We start from the raw sequence: 27,796 nt of genomic DNA, 5'->3' as shown, positions 1-27,796 counted from the left end.
TTTTAAATAAGTTAAGCCAAACAGGCACTAACTCCCATTTTTACTATGTTTTTCCTCTTTTCAAGTTTAGCCATTTCAGAATCAACTTCAGATATACGTATTGAAGTTTAAACTACAAGTGTAACTACAAATTCCAATCAATATAACTCTTAATGAATTCCAATTATATGTTTTCCTTTTAATAACATGTAGCTTTAAGACCATGATATATCTAAACAACAAACAAGTTTAATTTGAAACCCCATTTGTGTCTTAAGAGTCTTTGTCATAATGTATCCTTGGTACAAATTCAACAACTCTCATTCCATTTGTGTACAACTTTGGTTTTACATGTAATAATTAAGAAGGAAGAGCAGACAAACTTTTGTTTGAAGTTTTGCCTACATTAGTTACAAAATAAAATAATTTGGAAATTTTAAAACAACATAAATAGCAAAGCAAAATGGGACAATTTCAAATATATAAAATAAACTAATTAGTTTACAAAAAATATAGTCATGTTTTATTTACATAAAAAAAATAGCCAAAATCATAGGAAATATACAGTGACTATACAATATAGTTTGTCAAAAATCATAGAAAATATACATTGATTATACAATATAGATTACTTATATATGAGTTATACACTGAATATACATTATGTTACACTCAAAAACTGAATATAGCTTGACTATATATAAAAGATACACTGACTATATATGCCTATACAGCGAATGACCAATTTTTTAATAATTACTTTTGTCAAATGGCCATGTGGTGTAATTGTCCCAAGTAAAATTGACTGCTGAGTGCAATTCTTATCGAATATTGGTCTAGTTTGTTTGATGAGGACTAGATTTGGCAACTCTAACTGGCCCAATATAAGGTTAGAGGCCCAACTATCACTTTTGGGCCGAATCATACTTGACAACTGAACTTATTCAAGATTTTTTAATTTTTTTCTTTTTTACCCCACCCTAGAAACTCCTACCTTCTTTTCTTGATGACTCAAAGTGAGGGGTACTTAGTTGCTTACCATCCGAGCAACTCCATCTTTGTCATTAATTAACATGCTAATATAGCCCACTGAAAAAAGAATATTGGAATTGCAAACAGTGTCAAAGGATTTGATGTGTAACGTGTTCAAGTACATAACCGTAATTAGCGCTTTGTATTATTCTCCTTTTAGGTTGAAAAACTTATAGTCGTCTTCTACTTAATAGATGCAAAAGTGTTTCATTTCAGAGGGTTTTTTCATTGCGAATCAATAAAAAAATTGTGTTATAAAATATGATTTTTCCACTTATTTCTCACCGAACGAGCTCATTAGGAAAATGCATAGTAGAATATAGATTGTCTGAAATAGTTAGAAGTTTCCTATTTTTTTTGTATGAAAACACTATTTTTTTTCTTTTCTCACCGATTCAATCAAAATTTTCTATGGCCACTGGATATTTTTCAATTGGAAATTTCAATGAAAAAAATGGTGATTTTTTGATAGTGTATTTGCAATCTCAAAGAAAGCAAGAGGGATGCTTACCATCTGAGCAACTCCTCATTGTCAAAAAAATTGTTCCATTGCTACTTGCTTGCTACCTTAAAATACACATGTAAGTGCAAAACCTTAAAAGCAGCTTAGAAAATTTTCCAAATTTGCCAAACATAAGACAAGCATTACGTAAAGAAATTAGTCTTTGGCCCTATAAGTCCATATAAGCAGGCTACTCATTCCACCCTTTTTCATCTGCATCCTACCTCACAATCAAAATTTGATGTATGAATAATTATGATACGTGGACAATATTAATATGAGTGTCCAACATTAGTTCACAATAATTATGATGTGTTCTGCTTAAATATATCATGTAAAGCAATGAATTTTTATTTAATTAAATTCAAGATGGTTCAAATCTATATAAAATGATCACTTTTTTTTTAATATGAGATGAGACTCTTCAATACATTTCGAGAAAAATCCGTATGGAGAAAGAAAAAGGAAGAGAAATTCTTGGCGTCTCCAATTCTCTACATGCTTCCTCCCCCACTTGGCAAACTAAAATACTGACCAGTTTGGTCGTACAAAAACCTCATTCATTGCTTGTTGCCTTAAAATACAAGTGCAAAACCTTAAAAGCAGCACCAAATGTGGCCATTTAAGTTATAAAATTTTCCAAAAGTAAGTCAAGGTAGCACTTCTAAAGAAACGGACAAGTACGGAGAAGTAAAAGCAATGCAACGATGACATAACGATCACAATTCACAACAAACAAACAATATTCTTGCCGTCTACAATCCTCTACACGCTTCCTCATCACTTCCCAATTAAAATATCACAAACTTTTCTCCATGAAAATTATGAGTATTTGGAAAAACTATTTTTTATTTTATTTTTAAAGTGTAAAATAATATTGATAATTGAAGTTGTGTTTGACCACAAATATAAATTAGGATTGTTTTTGAATTTCTTAAATTTCAATTTAAACTGAAAAAGATGAATCTTTCAAAAAATTATGGCCTAACATGTGTTATGGAGTTCAATTCCGAAAAAAATAAATGGCCAAACATTAAATTTAGGAGATTTGATTTTGCCGTCGTCCTTTACAAACTTATTTTTAATTTTATAATTATTTTTACAATTTCTTTATTATTTTTATACAAATTTGAAAAGATTATTTGTTTTATTCATTTAGTGATCGTTAGAAATCATTTCTACTAAAAGATTTAGCGTAGATTCTTGAAGAGAAAGAAGAAAGAGTTGGAATAATTGGAGAAATTTTATATATTTTTTCATTGAAATCTGTACAGTATTTAAGCATCTATTTGTAACTAACTATACATCTGTACGATTTCTATACGAGCCTGCTTGGATGGACTTATTTTAAGTAACTTGTAAGTTGAAAATTGTTTATAAATTAAAAAAAAATAGGTGCAGTCCAAATTTTTTTTTGACTTATAAGCTGTTTAAAATAAGTTCATTCAAACAAATCTAATTATTTATTGGAGCTTATTTTAAGAACAAAATGAATTTAAGTTGGCCAGTCAAACACTCAAAAAAGCTGAAAACAACTTATAAGTAACTTATAAGTCAATCCAAACGGGCTCTACAAATATATTTGAAAAAAAATGGGAATTAGTATTTTATCGTATAATTTGTTATTACTTGATAAATATATGGAAGGATTACACAAATTCTATAGTGTTAAGAGCTAATTACATTTTATTCCTACTCTTTTCCAAATTACAACATTCCCTTAAATTTGATGGAATCCGGATACATCCCAAAACATTATGAAAGTGATGTATCCAACTGATACATCGCGTAAAGTGATGCATCCGATCGATACAGCGTGTAAAGTGATGTATCCGACCGATACATTGTGTAGAGTGATGTATCCGATTGATTCATTGTGTAAAGTGATGTATCCGACCTATACATCGCGTAAAGTGATGTATCCGACCTATACATCGCTTAAAGTGATGTATCCGACCTATACATCGCTTAAAGTGATGTATCTGATAATAGGAGAGAGTAGAATTTTTTGTAATTTTTTCAAATAGTTGAAAATTTTAGAAAATATGATAAAATAAATTGTGTATTTAAGTAATTTTTTCTAAATATATTTGGCAAACATCTCAAGTTTTCAAGTTCTAAAAAACTAAAATTTGGGCCAAATTCTAATATTTGTGGATTTTTAAAAATCACCCCAAACTTTTATATTTTATAAAAACATTCATCATCTATTAGTCTCAATTATTATCTATCTACAATCAACTATATTAAAAAGAATAACTTTTTTTAATGTGTTATAATTTATTCTGAATCAGTGATAAGTTTGAGTATGTGATCATTGTACTGTTCTTGCCCATATTATTATTTTTGTTGTTGTTGATTGTCATCAATTATGTTATAAAGTTATTTTTTAATAGAACAGGTTCATTATAAAATGATAATACAAACTTGTGGGTAATTTTAATAATTTTTATAATTTATGAGTACAAATCATATTTTCTTAAAAGTAAAATATTTCTCTCAAAATTTATGGTCAAACACATGATGAAATTTCATCAAAAAAATGAATTATTAAAATACTTAAAAATTTATGATCAAACGCTAGTCTAGAATTAAATGAATAAAAATGAATGTTTATAAGTCTGTTAGAGGAACTCTCTAGAAGCGGAATAATCAATGACTAGAAATCATCCAACATCCAATCTTGTAGTTGATGTGAACCAAGAGTAAAAAGTGGAATTATTTTGTTCAGAGTTCATTCATATTCGATGTTTACATTAAATTATATTAATTTATTATTATCAAATAACAAATTAAAGTCGTATATCAAAGTAATAATGTGTACTTATAAACTATGCTTAAGGAATGTGTGTAGAATATGTATTTATTGAATTTATATAAATATGGATGAAAGTTCTTATTATATAACTTATGAGTTTATCTTATTTTTGTTTTATGTATCTAAAATTCAACTCAATAAGTATGAATGTAACATATTTCAAATCTAATGATAAAATTTCAAACACAAACTCATAATATTTATTTTTTGAAGATAATAAAACTTGTGTTTGAATTTTGTGAAATGATTCAACTTTGCTCTAACAGTTGAGTTGTAATATATTTTATCATTATCAAATTGGCTAAATTTGTCTGACTAACATTAAAGGTTTGAAAACAAACATGTAAAACTTTTTTTTAATAGTCAAATTTGACAATGTGAAATGATTCGAATTTGTTCTTGAACTTTGAAGAATATGATCACTATTTTGGCGATAACACATTTTTTTTTTTAACATTCAAAACCTCCAACAACTATCTCCAAAGGTAATAACCACTATTCTCAAGCCTCAAATCAATTTAAACAAAATTCACCAATAATTAATTATACCAATATATTAATTTTTCACGCTGATTAAAACTTCGTCATCATGATCCTATCATCAATCTTTTCTCAAATTGCTAATAGCACTATGAGTGTTCCACATTAGTCTACCAATGCAGAAACAAATAAATAATTCAACTTTTAAATTATTTATGATAGTATTCTCGTGATTAATGTAAAATTATAGTGGTTTAAGGGTTGATGATCTTCCAACGAAAATAAACTAATGATTGAGAAAAGTGGTAAAAATGAATATGCGACAAAGATCATCTAACTAGGTAATTTTACACAAGAAAATTTAGGTGTTTACTTAGAAGTGAGCGCATTGAGAATAACAATATTTTCCAAATGGTATTTTTAAGAGAGAGTAGTGTAATTGTGATCTATTTAGAGGGATCCGAAAAAGTGCTAAGGAGTAAGAAAAATGATTATCAAATTTGAACTACTTTCTCCATTAATTTTACTTATCACACTTATTGACGGCCAAATAGAGAGATTTTGATCAATATTTTAATATGTATTTTTTTATTATATTAATATAAAAAAAATTACAACTTATAATATTTTTCATATAATTTTTAAACATTTAGATTTTAAAAAATATATACAAAATTAATCTATTTTAATTTAATCCAAAAATTAGATAAATTAACCCTAAAAAATATGACAAATAAAAATAATTAGAACATGTATTTTACAATTTTTAAAGACAAGTTTGGACCATGGCATAATTACAAATCTTCAATGATATTTCCGAGGGAAGTTACATAAATCCACTAGTTTAGAAGTTAATTACTTAGATATATTTTAATTTGTAATATTACATATCTTACCAAATTTGGGTGTATCCAGATACATTCAGATAGGTCTAGACACGTGTATCTCGAGATACATGAGTTCAAAATTAGATGTAATTTGTTATAGATATATTGTATCCAAGTGGATTCGCATGTATATGGGATACATAAAAAATCTCGCTCGCCACTCTCGTATGTATTTGGTACCCAAGATACATACTAGATACATATAGGTACATGTATCTAGTGTGATTCACATCTATTTGAAATATATAACGAATCTCGCTTGCCCCCCTTCCTATTTTAATATATCTCATAGCAAAAAGTCGTGTATCTAAGTGTATTTTTTTCAATATATAGGAGAAAACTCTTAATTAATTTTAAGATATATAATGTTTTTTTAAAAATATATAATAATAATATATATGATAGTAAAGTATGTCTAATTACGTAATTTTTCCTATTTCTTATTAAGTGGGGCGTACGCTCCAATAATTTTCTGCCGAGTATTTCACTAAAAACAAAAGAAAAAAGAAAAAGAACGCCAATCGATTGTGCACACGTGGGATAATGAAAATCCAACGGCCAATTTTGTAAAATGACGCTATCGTCCCCATAAATAGTCTCCATATACAACGCGTATTGCGAATTTTCCACGGCGCTTCTCTTTACCGTTTCGTCTCTGTACTCTATATTAGGTACGGCTAATCCTCTTTTACTTTTAGTTTTTCCCTTTTATTCTGTGTGTGTATATGCTTTTAGGGTTTGACTCAGTAGTTTTTGATACATCTTTGCCTGAATCGGTGCAGCTTTTAAGGCGTTGACCGTTTTGGATTATCTCCGGATTTGAATTATCCGACTATCAGGTATAGCTTTTGGATGCAATTGATGGTTTATTTGCTTTGATTTGGTTTTCTGTAGTTTAAGTACGGGAGTTTAGTTTAGATCTACGCATATTTTTTTGTGAAAATAATGAATTTTTAGTTTTTTGAGATCTATGGATGTACCTGAGCTGAAAACATGAATTTTCGGTTCGATCTATGTATATTTCAGTGGTAAAATCATAATTTTTCAGCAACTCTTTAAGATCTATGTATATTTGTGTGCTGAAAGCATGGATGATGAGTTGGTTTTAGATCTATGTATATTTGTGTGTTTAAAAGCATGGATAATGAGTTGGTTTTTGATCTATGTATATTTGTGTGCTTAGAAGCATGTATTATGAGTTGGTTTTAGATTTATGTATATTTGTGTGCTTAAAAGCTTGTATATTGGGTTGGTTTTAGATCTATGTACATATTGTATATAGTGGATCTATGTACATATTGTATATAGTGGATCTATGTACATATTGTATATAGTGGATCTATGTACATATTGTATATAGTGGATGGTAATGAGATGATACAACCACGTTCTACAGAGAAACTGTTGATAAACTGTTGTACAATTAGTTGCAAACTCATTTTGTGCTTTTTCGAAAATAAAAATACATATGAAGAATTTTTTTTATTAGTTTCAAAAAATACATATAAAGAACTTTTCCCCTATGCTGCCTTTTGAAGTTATTTTGCTTACGCTTTCACATTTGTTGTTGGAGTCTAATATAGTTTTCTGATGCTCACTTTGATTCATTTTCTAGTTCAGTGGATACAATAATCATATACGATAGCCCACTAGTCCTTATCCCGTCTACAGTAACCACATTATATTATTAGATATGTTGTTGGCTAGGATTCTTACACATGTGTATGTAGAGGTGTGCCTACACTTCCTGGGTGCATGTTTTATAGATATTTACGGTGTCATGTTCCAGCTTGTAGCTACCAACTTATTCTTATTTCATGTAGAAAGCTGATACGTTTTATCTCATATTAGATTTTGGAAATTCACCCTTTTATTCTGAGTGCGCAGAATGGTGCTTTGCGGCTACTATGGGTCTTCAAAAGGAAGCGACTCTCTCTTCCAGATCCTCGCTTCTATGAGCCAAATCACTCTCCTCGGGAGTTCTCTCCTTGACTTGCTTGAAGCCATGGATTATTAGTTGATTTTAGATCTATGTATGTTTGTGTACTTTAAAGCATGGATTATGAGTTAATTTAGATACATGGATGGATACCTGCTAAAACCTTTGATTTTGTCTAGAGTATTGGGATTTTTTTTGTTTTGTGAGGTTCTAGTACAAGTATGAGGTTTTCAAGCAGGGATTAGCTAGATTTGGCTGTGGTATGCAGCTTCTGAGGGGAGGCCCAGCATTTGGGCTTTCTCTGCTGCTAGACACCTTCTGTGAATATGCTAGGGTTGGCTGTTGTATGCAGCTTCTGTTTTGCTTAGCTAGAGTTTTTTTTTCTTTTTGGAGTTGTGGCATGCACCTGGTTGGTTCTTTCAAGCTTGATTATCAAATTGTATTTATTATTCGCTGCATATCGCTCATGGTATAGTTTGCATACAGTTGTAATATGAGAAGTATGCTAGAATATTTACTACAAGGGTAAGCTTCTTTAAGTGTATGGGGTTGGTTTCATGGGGGAAAAACTAGAATTGTTTTGCTGAATAGGTTTTATTGATAGTGTCTTTTTCTCTGTTTCTCTGCAGTTTATCTTATAATCAAATGAGTCTACAACAGGAACCACACCGTCCTCATCACCGGTTTGGAAATCCTTTCAAAATGATATTATCACCCAAGGGCTCGTACTTGTCTCCTAAACTTCTTGCTCTGTTGAATTCGTTTGAGCAGACATTAGCAGGGAGACTTAAGAGTCTTAAGCCTGGAGACAAGGAAGATATCCTTAGCCTTTCATGGATGAATCAAGCAATAAGCACACTTTGTGCAGTTCATACAGATGTGAAAACTCTTATTGCTGATCTCGAGCTTCCTGTATCTGACTGGGATGAGAAGTGGATCGGTGTCTACTTGGACAATAGTTTGAAGATGCTGGATATGTGCATTGCCTACAGCTCTGAGATTGCCAGGCTTAGCCAAGGCAACCTTTATCTTCAGTGCAGCTTGCACAATCTGGATGGCTCCCCAACACAGTTCATGAAGGCTCGTTCATCATTGGATGGATGGAAGCAGCACATTAATGCAAAGAACCAGAGACTGGAGAACTGCTTTGCCATCTTGGACAGCCTCACTGAATCACTGAACCTACCCAAGATTAAGAATTCTGCAAAAGGGAAGGTTCTGATGCATGCAATGTACGGAGTGAGGGTTGCAACTGTTTTCATATGTAGCATCTTTGCTGTCGCATTCTCAGGTTCTGCAACAAAATTGAAGGATCTGCAGGTTTGTGAGACTTGCTTGTGGACAGAAGCTTTTGTTGATCTTCGTGATTTTATTAATGGTGAGATCAGGAGCATATATTCTGGAGGGAAGTTCACAGCACTGAAGGAGCTTGAAGCATTGGATGTCAGCATGAAGAAGTTATACCCAGTCATACAGGATGGAATAGACCCTATTGACGCATCAGAGTTGGAACTTCTAACTTCAGATCTGAATAAAAAAACAGAAAAATTTTCGGAACAACTAGATCTCCTAGCAAAGGAGGCAGATAAATTCTTTCAAATCCTTCTAACCGGACGTGATGCTTTGCTTTGTAACCTTAGAGTTGGTAGTACAATCGTTAAACCAGTGCAACCAAACAACAATGTACATAAACGAATGGTGAAGTGATGGTTAAGAAAGCGAGTATCTTTTGTGTATACACATGGGTGCGTGTGTCAATGCGGAGTTTTGTGCTTTATGGTCAAATATGATGTACTGCTAAACTGTGCAATATATATAGTATTTGTTGTGATAAAAGGTTGTGTACTGTTGCCATATAGTTGTTTTATAAGGATCGATATATGTCTGTACCTTTCTACTATGTCAGTGATGGATAAATATAGTTCATGGTTCACTGAGAAGTTGTCATCCTTGCTATTGGATCGAGTTATAATTTTTCCGCCCTTTCTTTTGTTTTCTAGGTCTAGAACTGGAACTGAATCTGTTTTTGTGTTTAAACTTGAATTGATGTTTGTAAAGGTTTACCGTCAGTGGATGCATGTTTTTAAGGTAAGGTTAATTGCCGTATGGAGAAAATTATCTGGCGTTGATTAAGCAAGTGGATTGTTGGACAGACGTGTATCTGACGTCGAAGACAGCTAATTCCAAGGTGATAGACGATAAAACAATAGGAAAAAAATTATTAGTAGGTGGGTGGCTTACATTTTCTTGAAGAAAAATGATTGGTCAGAGATGGTGCGCAGAGTGGGGAATTGACTAGCTTCCAACTCTATTTACATAAATTATTGTTTCAGCAATTTAACTTAAACATATTATCAGTATATTTTGAAGTGACCGTAACTCATTATCCTATAAAGAGAGTTATATTTCTTATATAATAAAATTACATATTTTAATTACCTAGAAAATTGTAACTTCTTATTTAGGAATGCCCAAAAAATATTGACGAAATACATAGGCATTCCTTAAATTTTTTCAATAATTTCATTTTAACAATCAAACTTTGACATATTTCAATTGAGCACAACATAAATGTTCCTAATTGACATTTTCAACTCAAATTTTGGAGTCAAACGCTTATTATGTAGACATCAACCTTTTAAAAATATATCTACCTCCTTTAATTATAGATATCAATCTCAGTTAAAATAAATCTGAGGTTCTACGACTTATTGAGACTAATGGATGACTTATTGAGGCTAATGTGTATTTGAGAACACGCATAAAACTTTTTCAAAAATTGATTTGAAAATATGTAATATGAAGACTTTATTTTGTGTTCAAGTGCTCAATCTAAGTCTAAATGAAATTTATAAAAAAGTTTTAGAAGTTATCAATGCTGCCAAAAATATTTAGAAAGAGTTTGAAATTAGTATCCATGTGTATGTAAACGAGATAGAGACTCTTAACCGTTGATATAACTTTTGTCTTTTCGTATAATATTAGGTTTTGGTAGGTGGATTGGGAAATTTTACTTAACTTTCATGTATTATAATTACTCGTGGGAAATAGAATACTAAAACTTAGCACGCCAACAACCGCTGGCTTATACCAAACTAAACTATGGGCGGGGCGGTCACCAAATGAAGATAAATCCCTCTATTTTTCTATTTTTTTTGGTTTTCGTGTTTGAAGCAAACACAGCTCCGATTAAATTTGGATCAATCTATCATAGGGTTATTTTGGAATGGTGCTCTCAATACGATTTTCTCCATATTTATGACTCGAACTCGATATCTCTAATTAAATGTTAAACAGACTCCACCAGAATTCGGTTAAATCCCTCTGCTTTATTGCTCCAATTGGTACTTACACCACTATATTTATTGAATGGATTATAATAAGTGGGGTCGAATGGATGCAAGTTGGTGGCATCCCTCTCGGAGTTAATTATACGTGTGACTGACAAGACATTTTAATTTCTTTATTCCTTCATTAATACCGACCTTCTAGATGTTAAAGGTTTCTAGCAATTCACACATTAGAGAATGGTGGCTAAATTTCTCGACTTAATATTCAACGCTTCATATTTATAATATTTTAAAATAAAATTCAATTTTATGTCGAGTTATATAATTCTATTTTCAGATTGTGAATCTATTTAGATTAAAGAAGATGATGATCAAAATTATACTTACATTTACTTTGATCCATTTATTGGTCATGCAAGATTGCTACGAGGTTGAAAAAACCAATGGAATTCTCTCCTACATACCCCTATTGATTAGCTAGTGTGCAATAATGATCCGCTGCAGAGCTACATAGAATAAACATAGTTGAAATATTTGTTCAAACTTTCAATTCCAAATTAATTTTTAGATAATGAAAGTATTTTACGGTCGACTTTGTGCTACACGAATTTACAGACACTTTGTTCATCAAGACTTGAGATAATATGAAAAGTCTATCTAAAGTTCTTGACTAAAAGCCTTAAATACACAACAATTGACACATAAGAGATTGGGGAGCCCAAGTTTTTAATCTGATATCCCACACTTTGCATTCATAATATTTATATTCAATTGTTCCCTATTAACACGTTCGAACAATACTTTGTCCAATATGTTTCTTGGCAACATGTTATAATCCTCGTGTCTTCCAATTGTTTTTGTCTCAGAAGAAATTGTATTTCACTGGACATTTGTTTTAGAATAGAATCGATCCTATGTTGATAATGTTTTCTTTTTTCAAATTGTGAAATATTAGAACCAAATCTATCTTGATGATGATCAAACTTACGCTTACGTATGAGAAGAAAACTTGTTTATTACTTTGATCCATTTTTTTTGGTTAAACTTTGATCCATTTGTTGATCACGCCATGCTGCAATAAATAGGGTATGTGCATTTTTCAAATTTCAACACTATGGGTAGACCAAAAATAAGAAAAAAAGGATTTCTTGCACTAGTCAAACAAAATAAGGTTAGGATGATCAAAATAAAAATAATTCTCCAACTCCCTTGCAGTTTCCATGAATAAAACATAAAGAGTCTTCAAAGAAAATATGTAGAATAACCAACCATTTGTACGTAATAGTCAAATGATTCAAATTCCAAGCAGCCACGATTTATATATATAATATGTGACCAATTTGATGCATTGAAAAATCAACATGATTATAGGTATATCATAGTTTTACAACACAATTAACAATTTTCCTTTATAACTTTTTAAATATTTCTAGAACACACTTACTTTAATTATTTTTTCCAGGTTTGCATTAACAGAATTATTTTTTCCGAATGGATAAAAAATAAAAAAACTCATCTTATTCATAAAAATAAAAATGTCAGCACATACAACACAAAAGGAACTAATTAACATGCTACTAAGAAAATTTTGTAAAAAATGAAAGAGTTTAGGGCCAAATGCAACTAAATTATCCAATGATTAGCGAAACACACTTAGACATTGACTAGATCAAATGTTTATCCACAAAATCTTCGTCCACCTAGCATAAAAATGCTTCTAGGTGGATTTGTCCATAAAATCTTCGTCCACTTGGCATATGTAACGACTTTATTTGCTGATATATTAATTTTCTTAAATATATTTTTGATTGGCTTCTTTAATTTATACTATGATAATTTTAAATCTTTAACTTTAACTTTAATTTTTAATCTAATATTAATTTCTTTAGATTTGCAATGGTAGAATTATTTTTCCACGTGGAGTGATGTATGATAGAATTTTTAAATAAGAGAGAGAGTGTACACACATAATCAGAAATTAATCGAGGTGTGTTTTGCTAACTATTTGATGATAGTTTTGATAGGAAACTTAATTTCTCAATAGTTTAAGTATGACACTAAAAAGATTGAAATAGTTTAGACGTATTTTTAATCTTTTTAATTCAAAATAAAATATAAAAACACTTGTATGGGGAAAATTTAAGAAGACTATTCCAAAGGAGAAAAGAAAAGAAAGAAGAAAAGGTCACCACTCAAAGAAATGTCAAAAGAGCTCTTCACATCTTCTTCTTGGAAGACTACCGCCACAAATTGGCTGGAACTTGGAAAAAACACTTAATTTGAAGTGGGTTTTGGCAAAGATTTCGTTTTCTTTTTAAAAAATTAGTCTTTTCTTAACTTGTTGAGTTGAATTTCTATGGAGCCAAGTTCAGGTGATCATGGTGTCCAGAGTAATTTCGCAGGAGTTCCAACTCATGGGGGTCGTTATGTGCAGTATAATGTGTATGGTAATCTCTTTGAAGTTTCCAAAAAGTATGTTCCTCTTAGGCCTGTGGGTCGTGGAGCTTATGGCATCGTTTGGTAAGAAAATATCAAGAAAATATCCCCGTTTTAACTATTCTTGGGTTTAATTACTTAAATTTGAATTACATCTTCATTTTTCCTTCTAGTGGTTTAGGTGTGTGAGTTTATGTGTGTTTAAGTGTATTACCACCTGGTTTAGGTTGCCCCTGATTGTAATCATTGACCTTGAAGTTATCTTTCAAGGGTTTTGTTGTTTTATCTAGTCCTTTTATGCTTTTAATGATTGTTTTGTGTGGGAGTTTCGATCGGTTGCATGAGTGTTCGAGGCATAGGAGAAACAAATTGGTAATGTCAGGTTGGAATCTCAACTAGAACACTCAATGTGCTTCGTTCTTTCATGAAATACAACATTAGAAGCGATGTGTAGTGCAGCTTGGTTATCACAAATCAATGTCATCGGTTCAACTCCTCCCATCTTCAACTCTTGAAGAAGTTGTCTCAACCATATAAGCTTACATGTAGCAAGTGCCATAGCTCGATACTCTGCTTCTGCACTTGATCTAGCTACGACAACTTGTTTTTAACTTTTCCAAGATATTAAGTTGCCTCCAATTAGAACATAATAACCTGAAGTGGACCGTCTGTTTGAAGGAGATCCTGCCCAATCTACATCGGAATATCCAACAATGTTGGTGTGTCCTTTATCTTCATAAAATAAACCTTTTCCTGGAGAGCTTTTGATATATCGCAAGATGCGAATCACTGCATTCCAGTGACTATCACAAGGTGATTGCAAAAACTGACTAACTACACTAACAACAAATGAGATATCTGGTCACGTGATCGTAAGATAGTTGAGTTTGCCAACAAGTCTCTGATATCTGCTAGGATATTTTAGAGGCTCTCCCTGTCCAGGAATAAGCTTAGTATTTGGATTCATGGGACTGTCCACATGTTTGCAATCCAACATACCAGCGTCTTCCAAAATGTCTAAGGCATATTTCCTTTGTGTAACGATAATACCATGGCCAGACTGTGCCACTTCAATGCTTAGAAAGTATTTCAGCTTGCCCAAATACTTAGTCTTAAAGTGACTTGAGAGGTGTTGTTTGAGTTGAGCAATACCTTCATGATCATCTCCTGTGATAACAATATCATCAACATAAACAATTAAAAAGATATGCTTGCCATGAGATGAATGCCTATAGAATACGGAGTGATCAACTTCTGTTCGGATCATTCCAAATTGTTGGACAACAGCTCGAAAACGACCAAACTATGCTCTAGGAGACTGCTTGAGACCATAGAGGGATCGATCTAGTTTACAAACTAGTCCGGACTGTCCTTGAGCAACAAACCCTTGGTGGTTGCTCCATATATACCTCTTCAGCAAGTTCTCCATGTAGGAATGCATTTTTTATGTCCAGTTGAAAAAGGGGCCAATAATTCATTGCTGCCATAGAGATGAGAAGACGGACAAAAGCCATCTTGGCAACTGGTGAGAAAGTATCTCCATAATCGATGCCATAAATCTGAGTGTATCCCTTAGTAACCAGTCTTGCTTTGAGATGATCAATAGCTCCCTCTGAACCTACCTTAATTGTGAATACCCAACGATAACCAACTGTGGTCTTGCCTTTAGGTAAAGGAACAAACTCCTAAGTACCATTATCATGCAAAGCAGTCATCTTCTGAATCATAGCCTGACGCCAACCTGGATGAACCAGTGCTTCTGCCACAGTCTTGGGAACTTTGACTGTTGATAAGCTAGTAATGAAGGCATGATATGAAGGTGACAAATGATGATAACTTAAATTAGCATAAATAGGTGCTTGAATTGTAGTAGTTCTAGTACCTTTGCGTAGGGCAATGGGGAGATCATCTGATAAGTGGTCGATCGAAGTAGAAGACATTGTTGGAGCAGGCAATGAGTCACCAAGATTGCTTTGTGTACTTGTATCAAGGTTAGAAATAGTAGCTGGATTAGCAAGCTCAGAAGGAGGTTGAGGTCGTCGGGAATAGACCTTAAGAGTCGGAGGTGGAGCTGAGGTTGGAATAATTGGAATTGGAAGGACTGATATGGCCTTCTGATTTTGCCGTATTAGGAGAAAAATATGGAGAAGTCTCAAAAAAATAACATTTGCAGAGATCAAGTACTTATTGGTAGTGGGATCAAAGCATTTGTAACCTTTTTGTAGACGAGAATACCCAAGAAAGACACATTTAACAACGTTTTGCTGAAGTTTATCTTTTCCTGGGGTAAGGTTATTAACAAAACAGGTGCAACCAAACACACGTGGAGGAAGGGGAAACAAATTTTGGTCCAGATAGAGGACTGAGTGTAGACTCTGGTACTGCAAAGCAGATGAAGGCATGTGATTGATTAAATAACAATCAGTAATAACGGCATCAACCCAAAAACGTAAAGGGACATGATTGTGAATGAGCAATGTTTGAGCTGTTTCAATTAGATGTCTATTCTTTCGCTCAGCAACTCCATTTTGTTGAGGAGTATGTGCACAAGAAGACAAGTACAATATGCCCTGGGATGACATAAAAGAAGAGAAAGAAGTAGAGAAGTATTCTCGGGCATTATCACTGATTAACTTTTTAAGGGAAATACCAAATTAATTGCGAATTTCAGCATAAAATTTCTGAAAGATAGAGAATAACTCAGATCTATTTTTCATTAAAAATAACCACGTGCACCGAGAATAGTCATCAATAAAAGTAACAAAATAATGAAAGCCTAAGGAAGAACTGACACGACTTGGACCCCATATATCCGAATGAACAGTTTCAAACATAGAAGTGGCCCTATTATTGACGCGCTTTGGGAAAGAGGCACGAGTGTGCTTCCCAAGCTGACATGACTCGCATTCTAACAAAGATAAACTAGATAAACTGGGGACCATCTTTTTCAATTTCAAGAGACTTGGATGACCCAATTGATTATGGAGCAATTCAGAAGAAACAGCGGAAGTGAAAGCAACATGTGGTGTTGGGATAGAGAGCAGGTACAATCCTTACGACTCATGTCCTTTTCCAATCATCTATCCCGTACTCCGATCCTGCACAAGAACAGAATCATCAAGGAAAGTTATAGGTTTTTCGTTAATTTGCTAATGAAAATAAGATTATATGGACATTCAGGTGCAAAAATGATTGATTTTAAAGGTATGAAAGGCAGAGGGTGAGCTATACCTATCCCTTTTACAATAGTCTTTGATCCATTAGCCAAAGTAACAGTAGAGAGGGTAGAAAGAGTATTAAGAGTAGAGAGAGTATTTTTGTTACTAGAAATATGGTCAGAAGCACCAGAATCAAGAATCCATTATTCCTGAGATGAAGACTGTGCGACATAAGCAAAGGAGTTACCAGGTTGTACTGTGCAAGCAATTGATGAAGTTGATGATTGTTGCCTTGATGTTTGGACTGAAGGTAGTCATTATAGTCTGCTTCAATTAAAGTGATAGAATGAGATGGTCCATCCTTGACATCAGGTGTAGGCAGAATACCATCTCCATTATGAACCACATTTGCTGTGTGTCAAGGACGATCATTGTTGCATGGAGGCTTACCATGAAGAAGCCAACATTCCTCTCTTACATGCCCTCCCTTATTACAATGATTGCAATGTAAGAAGAGAAGCCGACATTCCTCTCTTTTATGTCCTCCCTTATTACAATTACTACAATGTTTATTGTTCCTCCATTTTCCTTTTCTGTATCCACCTTGAAAATTGTTAGTTTGGACAGCCATGATAGATGCATCATAGGAATTTACCTCTGGTGTTGCAGATGTGATGCGTAATAATCTTGCAAATACTTCTTCCAAGGTAGGAACGGATGGTCTAGAAAGGATTTGGTCACGAACTGAGGTTAGGTCTAGTTGCAACCCAATCAAAGCCAAGACCATAAAGAACCTGTCTCTTTGTGTCTTCTGATCATCCAATTTTTCAGTAGAAGGCATAAGAGAATCAAATTTATCCTTTAGAGATTCTACCTGTCCCAAATAGCTTGTCATGTCTTGTTGATTTTGTTGTAGATGAACAATATCTGACACAACTTTGTAGATGAGTTGTATATCATTTGTATACAAAGTTTTGGCTTTGTTCCACACTTTGCAACAAGTCTTACAAGACTGAAACAAATTTAACAACTTAGGATCAAGTGAATTCCACAGAAGACTATACAATTGTGCATCTATTTTGACCCAAGCAGGTCTATCAGCTTGCCCAATATTACTACTGTTTTGAGCAAATGATCTTCAAATCCTTGACCTATAAACCACAATTCTACAGAGGCTGCCCAAGAGGTGTAATTACCACTACCATCTAACTTTAATGTAGTAATTGCAAGTGATGGTGTAAAGGAAACAATTGACTTAACAATCTGATTTTCATTAGTGAGATTATCAGTTTGGTTAGGAGCCATTCTGATGAAAGAGAGAGGTGAGACAGTTTAGACGATAGAGAGAGGTGGGACAGTTTTCTGATATGGCTCTGATACCATGAGAAATTAGAAGAAGAAGAGATATTGGGAACAAAATTGTTGATTATTCACTCAAGTTGATGGGATTAACTACTTGTTACAGGTGATTTAAATAAGGAAAGAAATTAATAAATTACTACACAATCACTTAAATGCTTAATTAAAGGGATTAGGGGATATTCTCATATCTACCCTATCTAATTATGCCATAATTAATAGGTGTAATGTGGTATTTTGTGAACCATCAAAAAACTGAATTGGGTTATGACTTTCCTAGGTTATGTTTGTTAAGTGAGTAAATATGGGTTCGTATCATGCTTAGTTATGTGTTTTCTCTTGAGAAAACATAACTGGAACTAGGGTTGGTCACAGTTTTGGTTAAAACCAAAATCAAACCGAAAATTTAATCAAACCGAATAAAAAAACCGACATTTGATTTGGTTTGGTCTGGTTTTAAATTTGAAAAACCAATAATATTTGGTTTGGGTATGGTTATAGTAAAAAATAACCGAATAAATAACCGAACCAAACCGATAATTATATACATAAAATTTATTATTATTTATATGTATAATATTAGCTTTTCATAAATAATTAAAGATATTTTATACCTTTTAATTATTAATTTGATTTTGATATTATGGATTCTCTAGTTAGTTTAGTTTAAATATGTAATTTTTTCATTTTAATGGACAAAGTTGTTTGTATTTTGGAACTTCTGTTTGACTTGTTCTTTTAAATCTAAACTGCGTTGCAAGTTTGGTCCACCTGATTTGCCATCAGCATGTCTTTCCCTCAATATGCAGCAAAGTTCGCCCTTGTGGGCCGTGAAGAAAAAAGAGCTTCATAAGAAATTTGAAAAATGTAGAGAGAGAATATTTGAATTGTCCCGGCTAGTCATAAATCGAAAAACCGAACCAAACCGACAATAACCAAACCGGTGGTTATTATTTTACTTGGTTTGGTTATGGTTTTAGATATTTAAAAAAGGGCAGCCCGGTGCACTTAAGCTCCCGCTATGCGCAGGGTCCGGGGAAGGGCCCGACCACAAGGGTCAACTGGTGTAGTTTCTTTGGGTCTAAAGAGAAGTCCAACGTTTACTACTGCATGACAGAAGTGTTTGCACAAGTTCATAGAATAGGAATAGGATCTTTAATTTGTTATGCTATCAATGACCTCTCTAATCTGGCCACTTACTTTGGTGCAAATTTAGCTCATAACTAGGCTAATATTGTATTCACCGAATAAGATAACTACTTTGTGAAATTTGGCAAGTATTAGCCAGCTAGGTACTTTTTGAAAATGCTAGTTCGGATATTTGAAAAACTAACTAGGCAAATTAGCTACCGAGTGAACAAATAGATATGTGATTAAATATGATTTTAAAATAATAGAAGTTCAAAGGTTTCATATTGAATTGTATTAGGATGGAAATTTGGAAGAATAAATCAAGTTTAATGGTCTAAATGCAAGAATTGGCGTGTAGCTGAAGAAAAATAGAAATGACCTCCTTGATATGAAGAAACGTTTAACTAGCTGAATTTGGTAATCGGACAATGGGAGCATTGCTTGAAAAGTTACTAAGTGATGTGCTAAGAAGAGTGGAAGAGATATTCTGAATCCTGATTAAGTTCTCTTATATTGGTCATTTCCTGATACAAGACAGCTACTAGGTATCTTATCATGAAACAGCTGGCATTAAACTTGGAAATTTTTGGTGCTGAAGTTTGGCAAGTATGCTTACCTTTGTGCTGTTCTTCCTTACTATCATGTAGGGAATGATTTTCATGTATCTATGTTACTTTCATTCTTAGTTTCTTATGTCCCATGGAACATAACAATATGCATTAGTCATGCACTCGAGTGACTTCATGGATTGCTGCTTCTGTTTGCATGAAATTATCTGCTCAAATTAGTTTGTCTTGAATCTTTGTCTTACCAATTTAATTAAAAGATTAGAAGTTCTCTCTAATCACTTCAATCTTAATTATTTATATGGTGTTATTGAGTGGAGCCTTGACAAGAGAGAATAAAAAAAATTGATTTTTGCTTTCCCAAGGATCTTATATGTTGTTCTTGTCCTCTGTTTGATTTCTTTCCTCTGTATATTTTCTATGTGAAGGAAAAATGTGATTTTTTAATTTTCTTTAGTGCCGCTTTGAATTCGGAAACACGTGAGGAAGTAGCTATAAAGAAGATTGGCAATGCATTTGATAATAGAATAGATGCAAAAAGGACACTACGAGAGATAAAGCTTCTTCGTCACATGGATCATGACAATGTGAGTATTTGACATTGCTTCACAAATCGGAAACTGACTATCTTGTTACCTTGCACATTTACTTGTGAGAAACTGACTTATCTGTTACCTTTGTGCGGATCTTTTTCTGTTTGCCATTCAGTAGCACAACATATGACTTAGGTATTTCATGTCATTGCAGTTTATAGGTGGCAGCATTACTGTTCCCTAGCCATTTGCAAGGAGCAATCCTGTGTAATTTTTTTTTTTTTTCATTTCTTCTTTTCTCTTTCATTTTTTTCAGATGTAATGAGCTGTTGTTTCCCCTTCTTTCTCTTCTTGTGGGTTGGGTTGAGTGAATGCTTTGGTTGTGAACTGTGTCACCAATAACTAGAGTATGCTGAAGACAGGGCTATAGGCCAGAGATGGTTGATCTGAGAGAGATTTGAGGCCTCCAGAGCTACTATCTTGCTTTACTGAAATAATTACATACACCACTTATTTTCTGAGAAGGGATGACACCTGTAAGAGTTGGAGTCCTTATATCACCTTTTAGATAGAAATTGATTGCTTAAAGGGAACTTTTCTCCATGAGTTCTGGCAATGTAGGCAATAAAAGCAAAGAATACTGGATCTTATCTCTACCCCCTCCTGTCTTCAGTTGAAGCAGAGAGGTAAAGAAATGAAAGGAAGGAAAGATGTCTCGAGGGTCATTGCATTTGTTAATAGTTATCAAATAACCTTTTAAATTAGGAGAAATGCCTAAAACTACAGTTTAAGATGAATACTTCTTTTGGAATTCCAGATCATGGTTAACCCATGACTAAGATTAAAATGATCTATTGACGCCTATCTATAGGATCTGCTTTTAATATTGTAACTAATTCCTTACTCATAAGGTGGTCAAATACGCCACCCACCTTCCATATCTCCTTTCAAGATTAGTTTCTCTCATGAACTCTTTTCTTTTAGAAAAAGTAACTATTGAATGGTTTGCTTTCAAGTGCATTGGTCATATGGTAGATATTTTTGTCCCATAACTTCTTCTGAGAATTTCTTTATGGAGTTATTCATATTTCTGTATTTGCATATAACATTGGCTTGAGATGGGTTTTACTGGAGTAACATGATCAGTGAGGGTTCATATAGCCGACCCCAACTTGTTTGGGATTGAGACATAGTGATTGAAGACTTCAAGTTATTCTCGTTATTGGTATACATATTCTTTTCTGGTGTTAGGAGTAATGATTTTACACTTCAAAAAATAATGATTCTACATCAGTTTTATTAGAACCATAACATTTAGCTTTTATAATAACCACAGGTGATTGCCATTAAAGATATTATAAGGCCACCACAAACTGAGAATTTCAATGATGTCTACATTGTTTATGAACTGATGGACACTGATCTTCATCAGATAATTCGTTCCAACCAACTATTGACTGATGATCACTGTCGGGTAAGCTAGACTTTCTTATGTGTACTGGATACTCCAATTTTTTATGCTACCTGAACTAGGCAATCAAAAATATTTTTGCCAAAACTTTCCCCTATAATGCAGTCATCCATATTCCCCCCCCCCCCCCTGCAGTATGTAGATCATCGATGCTTTATATCATACTTCCCTCTGTACAAAGTATATGAATTACCCTCTCTCCATGTCATATTTTGTTTTGTACTTGTAAAACTTTCCAGCACTTAACTAATAGTATATGGACTCCATTTAGGTAGTGATGCTCACTGCATCCACATTACACTCAGTGTGAAAGTTGTTCATACCACAAACTACACTCGTTCACAGACCATGCTTATATAACACTGATTTGTATGATATGACAAAAAGATCCACTGTAAGGCCAAATTGTGAGGAAAAGGTTAAACTAGTTTTATGATTATTCAGAGTTGGGCGTTCAAAAATCCGAAGTTTTTTTTTCCTGTTACTAAATGATTAAAAAAATAGGTTAGAAGGTTTTGTTCCCTAAGCATGACAGGATGAACAATCATCTTAGTTATCTGGATAACTATGCTTGTCCAGATTTATAATCTGGACAACTATTTAAGCTACAGTTGTGCACACCAATATTTCAGTGAAGAGGTCTATTCGTTTGGGATTTATCTATGCTTTCTGTATCACGTACTTCCTGTACATGAGTGGTCTTCTCCTTGTTGCTTTTTGTAGTATTTCCTATACCAAATATTACGAGGACTTAAGTACATTCACTCTGCCAATGTCCTGCATCGTGATCTAAAACCTAGCAATTTGCTTCTCAATGCAAATTGTGACCTGAAAGTTGGAGATTTTGGGCTTGCAAGGACAACATCTGAAACAGATTTCATGACGGAGTATGTCGTAACACGCTGGTATCGTGCACCGGAGTTGCTCCTAAATTGTTCAGAATATACAGCAGCAATTGATATCTGGTCAGTTGGTTGCATACTGGGTGAGATGATGACAAGACAACCTCTCTTTCCCGGAAGGGATTACGTTCACCAGTTGAAACTTATCACAGAGGTAAATATGCAGTACTGTTTGTCTACCTCCAAACTGATAGATTCATAAGTTTAACTGAACAGTAACAACAAATATGGACTGCTGTCTCCAATGCTTAATGCGGATAGTATGATATGTGGCCTATACAAGTGTACTTTTCATAGAATTTCTTTCTAGTAGCTGTTTATTTAGTTGTTAATTTGCACAAAAACTTTTGTTAATTCAGTCAGTTCAATCCTGATACGCCCCCTTTACTTGTTTAAAATAGCTCATAGGATCACCCGATGATGCCAGTCTTGGATTTCTCCGGAGTGATAATGCTCGGAGATATGTTAGACAGCTCCCACAGTACCCAAGGCAACAATTTACTGCTAGATTCCCCAATTCATCACCTGGAGCTGTAGATTTGCTTGAAAAAATGCTCGTCTTTGATCCAAGCAGGCGTGTTACAGGTAAAGATGATTCGTGAGAACTTCTCTTTGAGTCAATTCTAACTCATAAGGTTGTGAGATACTTTTTTGATTAAGAATGGTGGTCAGATACTTTATTGTTTCTGCTAACCATTCAATAATTTTAAAAACAGAAAAAGGTTTAAACTGAAAATGTTTTTTCATTGCTAATCCTCATTATTCATCTTGTGCAGTTGATGAAGCTCTCTGCCACCCCTACTTGGCACCTCTTCATGATATCAATGAGGAGCCTGTTTGTCCTAGGCCTTTCAGTTTTGACTTTGAGCAGCCATCTTTTACTGAAGAAAATATCAAGGAGCTCATCTGGAGGGAATCTGTGTACTTTAATCCGGATCCGATTCACTGAGAGAGATGCTGTTTTATAATTTCTGCTGTTAAGAGTTCGGCGACATAACTTTTGTAGGATACTTATCAAACTTTTCAATGATCCTCAGTAAAAATAGATCAAATGCAGTGGAGACGAGTTCATGGCTCTGTTAGTAGCTTATGTTAGATTTGTCCTATTAATCTTTCAAGGTGATCAGAATGTTCCGAGTACCAATTCCTTTTTTTACCAGATTCTCTCTGGCTGGTAGAACTAGGAAATCCTGAATGTTTACAGCTTGTTATCCTAAAAATTTGACCTATCTTTGCTTTCAAGTGGTTTGACAGTATTGCATGTATTTTTCATTCTGGATGCCCTATGTGATTGTAGATCTGTGTATGCTTATGAACAATCATCTAGTTTTGTTTAGTGGTTCTTTATTCTTTCTCAGCTACAAGGTGATATCCAGAAATGTGAATTTGCTATCTTGCACGTGCTGTTCATTATTCCTTCCTGAATGAGCTTTAAGATTTGTCTTTCTTAGATGTGTTAATAGTCATGGTGGTATAATCATAGTTTTTCTTCTTATAGTGCAACATGAAATCCTCCATTTTGAAAACACACACATGAAATCTTTATATTTGTAGCGTAATATTGAGGGTATTCTGAAGTAGCCATGAAAAGTATGGGTGCTCAAGTAATAGAACTATTACATGTATGGAAAGCTTATCAGTAATTCAATCTATAAGAACATCTTTGCATCTCTATGTTATCTATGGGTAAACTTTCTGTAGGAAAATCACACATCCCACTCTTCTCTGGGCCCTGATCAGCTAGCAACTTACAAGGTGGAGGTTGCACACTACTGCTAATTCCTTCAATATTAGTGCAATCCCATGGATATTTCTTGGACTTTTTTGCTAAACCAATTGTTACATTGGACATGCAGATTCCAGTGAAAGGATCCCCGGATATCCCCTCTAGCTGGCCGGCCATTGACACGTTCTCAGCCACCACATCCCGGTAATTGATCCCTTTTATCTCTGGTATGGCTTTAGGATCCCAGTGAGTGTCAGCATGTGAACCATAGTTGCCTGTCATCCAAAATACCCATTTCATGGTGTGTAGTTTCATCCCCTTGACATATATATCTTTGACATAGCCGCCTCTTCCCACGCCAGTCTTGATCCTTAACCCTGATTCTGTCTGGATGGCTGTAATGTCTTGAATTCTCACATCTTGAATTCCACCTGACATTTCACTTCCTAATGCTATAGCTGCACTGTAAGGTGAAATGCAAGTGAGACGTCGGATGATCAAATGACTTGTTGGCCTTCCATATTTTATACCATACTCATCCCAGCCACTTTTGACTGCTACACAATCATCTCCAGATACAATGTAGTTGTTCTCTAGTCTTATATTTGTGCAAGAATCTGAAAATTTATAGAACAAGAGGAATAGACTAGAAGAATCAGTTTTTCCTCGACTTCTTTTATTAAAATGCTTTTAGAAAAGAATAAAAAACAGACCTGGGTCGATTCCATCAGTGTTTGGGGATGTAACAGGTGCTAAAATAGTGATGCCTTGGATAATAATATTGCTGAAATTTCACAAGCATGAAGATTGTGATAAAGTTGAAAAGAGTAAATAATATGTTAATGTAAGATTTGGCTGATAAAATTCACCTGCTATAAACAGGATGGATATTCCAAGAAGGAGAGTTGACAAGGGTTAGATTTGATATCTGAATTTTATTAGAATGCATAAGTTCAATCAAGTAAGGTCTTGTATATTTTAGTTTGTTCATGTGAAATTGTTGCCACCAGAGGGCACCCTGTCCATCTATTGTCCCATTCTCACCTAATCATGCAGAAAAGACTATCAATTTTAAACTGTTGAAAAATAGAACAAAAAATTATTATCTTCAAAGTGGATAGAAGTGTTTGGTCTATAATAAGACTTTAGTTACCTGTGATGATGACATCTGTGAGGTTAGTACCAAAAATAAGACTGATGTACCTGCCTCCTGGTGCATCCCTACCATGACCATAGGATGGTAAGGGGTCTATCACAGGCCACTGGTTTATCTCCTGAACCAATTAAAATCACACTCATTAATAGCAAGTACAATGATGAATTGCTTTGACTACAATACCATACCCATTTGTTGTTGTGAATTGGATGATCGGGTCGAGGGCTGCCCCTTACAAGGTTTTTTCCCGTCCCTGTCACTTAATGTGATCAAAAAAGGGCAGATGTGCGGGTACGGAGCGGACCGGATCACAAGATTCTATTTTATGCAGGCTTACCCTACATTTCTGCAAGAGGTTGTTTCCACAGCTCGAACCTGTGATCTCCTTGTCACATGACAACAACTTTACTAGTTATATCAAGGTTTTCATTCTGTCAACTTTATCAGTCGCTTAACACGATTGGTGGTTCAAAAGGCGAAACTATTAGTCGTAATTTGGGAAAGTATAGTTAAGAGTAGGGGTCTTGAGAGAGCAGAGCTTACAACCCCAGAGGCTCTTCAACATTTACTTTTCTTTTCTCACAATAAAGTTTCTGTTTAGCTGACAAATTTGAAATTCCAATGCGACAACTAGATCAAAATTGATATGTTATAGATTTGAAGAGAACTAGTACCTGAGAAGCAAGAAGAACAGCATCCTTGTGAAGAAAAAGAGTGAAATGGCTAGTAAGATTGAAACTACTAGTAAGCCAGTGACCAGCAGGGATAACTAGTTGAGCTCCACCATCTGATGCATATTTGCTCAGTTGATTTACTGCCTTCTGAAATGCCTTTGTGTTGAGTGTTTTTCCATCTCCAACTCCTCCAAAATCTTTTATGGATGCACTGTGCCTTCTGCAGTTCATTGCTGAGTATGCTAACTCATAGGAGGACCCTTCAAGATTTCTTTCTTTTCTTCCCTCAGCTCCTTCGAGACTTGTAAACACCAGTCCTAGAAGGCCTACTAGCAGCCAATCTGTTTTCACCATCTGCAGGAATATAGTAAAGCATGAAATGATATCAAATTATAGCGTGACAAAAAAAAAAGAAGGTGATTTCTTCTTATATATCTATATGATTAATCGAAGTGTGCGCAAGCTGGCTAAGGCACCACCGTTATTCAAAAATATAAAAATAAAGTAAGACATGATTTTTCACATATTTTAATACAATCAGCCAGAAGACAAACATTTTGAATTGTTTTTTTTAGAGAACTTTGTACTTTACCATAGAAGAAAGAAGTGAAGTGAGTTTTGGTAGTTCACGTGAGCTTTGTAGAACCACTCTATTGTTTAATGTGAATGGGGTGTATGGAGTTGCTGAGTTGTTTAAATACAAACACAAACAAGTGGTTTATATAGGCAAAAAAGTTTGAAAGTATGACTGGTGAAACATTTTTATGTCTAAATATATACTATTTATATGGAGCTAATACTCTCCAGACAATGACAAGTTCAATCTCATTTTCTTTCTATATCTAATTTTGTGGTATGGGTTCATATCATGTTTCTCACATCATTTGTGACACTAGTAATATTTCATGTATCATGTTTTGACATTTCCCACAATCGTACGTTTGAGCAACCTCCTCTTTTATGTTTAGTTCTCTTATCTTTTAATATTTATAGCTATGTTGGGTTAAATTAGTATATGGTCACTCAATTTTTATTTTATTGCATTGAATTGACTAAACTATTTTTGTGTAACATAAAATCAAAAAAATTATTCAACTTTGTCTAACAATCACGAGAAGGTACTAAACAATTGTGTTAGAAACCAAAACAATCATTCAACTTTGACTCATTCATTAGATATACATCTTCAACAAGAAGAAACATGATATGACACGAAAATATAACATAGAATTTTCCACCATGTTAGGTTAGATACATATATTTCCACCATATTAGGTATATAGGGATTACATTTTTCATGTTGTTGAAAAGTTAGATGAAATAATAGAAGCTAAGCGCAAATTTAGCATGTCCAAGTGGGCAAAAATTGAGGGAAGACAGAGTCAACAAAGAGTAGTTTGTTGTTGGTCATTTCCGTTAGAAATTAGTTAGTGAGGGTCCCAAAATATCCAAATTTTGTTGAATGATATTAAATTAAATATTAAATTTAATGGGAATTTACAATAAAATAACTAAAATATTGAAAAAGAAAGCAAAGGTGAAATAATTTTTAAAAAAATTAATAAAACTTAAATAATACGATAATTGACTATCGCGGGTGCAATTCCAATGAGTTAATTAACGATTAGGGACTATATGGTCTAAGATTATTGAAAATCAATCTCGTAAAGGTTTCATTCTTTTGATGGAGGAGTTAAGCCCGAATCCGACCTGTATATTTACCAAAAATCATCATTACACGGGGGAGAACATAGACC

The 27,796-nt window shown here is 33.7% G+C and overlaps 3 protein-coding genes across 6 annotated transcripts; 2 read left to right on the top strand and 1 right to left on the bottom strand.

The window, feature by feature from the left end:
* Window positions 1-6,269: 6,269 nt before the first annotated feature.
* Window positions 6,270-9,577, top strand: LOC129886537 (protein BPS1, chloroplastic-like). Of its 4 annotated transcripts, XM_055961252.1 has the most exons (4): window positions 6,270-6,369; window positions 6,481-6,537; window positions 7,586-7,731; window positions 8,267-9,577. In XM_055961252.1, exon 4 carries the CDS (start codon window positions 8,283-8,285, stop codon window positions 9,342-9,344), a length of 1,062 nt encoding a protein of 353 aa, XP_055817227.1. In that variant the 5' UTR covers window positions 6,270-6,369; window positions 6,481-6,537; window positions 7,586-7,731; window positions 8,267-8,282; the 3' UTR covers window positions 9,345-9,577. The 4 variants fall into 4 exon arrangements, with proteins under 4 accessions (XP_055817227.1, XP_055817226.1, XP_055817225.1 ...); XM_055961251.1 differs by lacking the exon at window positions 7,586-7,731; XM_055961250.1 differs by lacking the exon at window positions 7,586-7,731 and having other exon boundaries at window positions 6,311-6,537.
* Window positions 9,578-13,077: 3,500 nt separating this feature from the next.
* On the top strand, window positions 13,078-23,875 carry LOC129886536 (mitogen-activated protein kinase homolog MMK2). The gene is made up of 6 exons (XM_055961249.1): window positions 13,078-13,447; window positions 20,035-20,164; window positions 21,447-21,584; window positions 22,305-22,637; window positions 22,885-23,068; window positions 23,260-23,875. Exons 1-6 carry the CDS (start codon window positions 13,284-13,286, stop codon window positions 23,430-23,432), a joined length of 1,122 nt encoding a protein of 373 aa, XP_055817224.1. The 5' UTR covers window positions 13,078-13,283; the 3' UTR covers window positions 23,433-23,875.
* Window positions 23,876-24,019: 144 nt separating this feature from the next.
* On the bottom strand, window positions 24,020-26,921 carry LOC129886535 (probable polygalacturonase). The gene is made up of 6 exons (XM_055961248.1): window positions 26,632-26,921; window positions 26,040-26,393; window positions 25,363-25,483; window positions 25,079-25,253; window positions 24,923-24,993; window positions 24,020-24,826 (listed from the first exon to the last, which is right to left on the bottom strand). Exons 1-6 carry the CDS (start codon window positions 26,632-26,634, stop codon window positions 24,120-24,122), a joined length of 1,431 nt encoding a protein of 476 aa, XP_055817223.1. The 5' UTR covers window positions 26,635-26,921; the 3' UTR covers window positions 24,020-24,119.
* Between the last annotated feature and the right edge of the window lie 875 nt (window positions 26,922-27,796).

The sequence above is a fragment of the Solanum dulcamara genome, chromosome 4, assembly GCF_947179165.1.
Source record: "Solanum dulcamara chromosome 4, daSolDulc1.2, whole genome shotgun sequence".
Lineage (NCBI taxonomy): Eukaryota > Viridiplantae > Streptophyta > Magnoliopsida > Solanales > Solanaceae > Solanum > Solanum dulcamara.
This window is presented reverse-complemented; position numbering and strand designations above follow the sequence as displayed.

What these genes read in the sequence shown, in the direction of transcription:
- LOC129886537 (XM_055961251.1), top strand. Translation starts at nt 8,283, where the DNA reads ATGAGTCTACAACAGGAACCACACCGTCCTCATCACCGGTTTGGAAAT.
- LOC129886536 (XM_055961249.1), top strand. Translation starts at nt 13,284, where the DNA reads ATGGAGCCAAGTTCAGGTGATCATGGTGTCCAGAGTAATTTCGCAGGA. An exon ending in GGAGCTTATGGCATCGTTTG is followed by an intron (nt 13,448 to 20,034) that starts GTAAGAAAATAT and finishes AATTTTCTTTAG; the next exon opens with TGCCGCTTTGAATTCGGAAA. An exon ending in GTCACATGGATCATGACAAT is followed by an intron (nt 20,165 to 21,446) that starts GTGAGTATTTGA and finishes TAATAACCACAG; the next exon opens with GTGATTGCCATTAAAGATAT.
- LOC129886535 (XM_055961248.1), bottom strand. An exon ending in CACAGATGTCATCATCACAG is followed by an intron (nt 25,254 to 25,362) that starts GTAACTAAAGTC and finishes CTGCATGATTAG; the next exon opens with GTGAGAATGGGACAATAGAT. An exon ending in CACTGATGGAATCGACCCAG is followed by an intron (nt 24,827 to 24,922) that starts GTCTGTTTTTTA and finishes ATAAATTTTCAG; the next exon opens with ATTCTTGCACAAATATAAGA.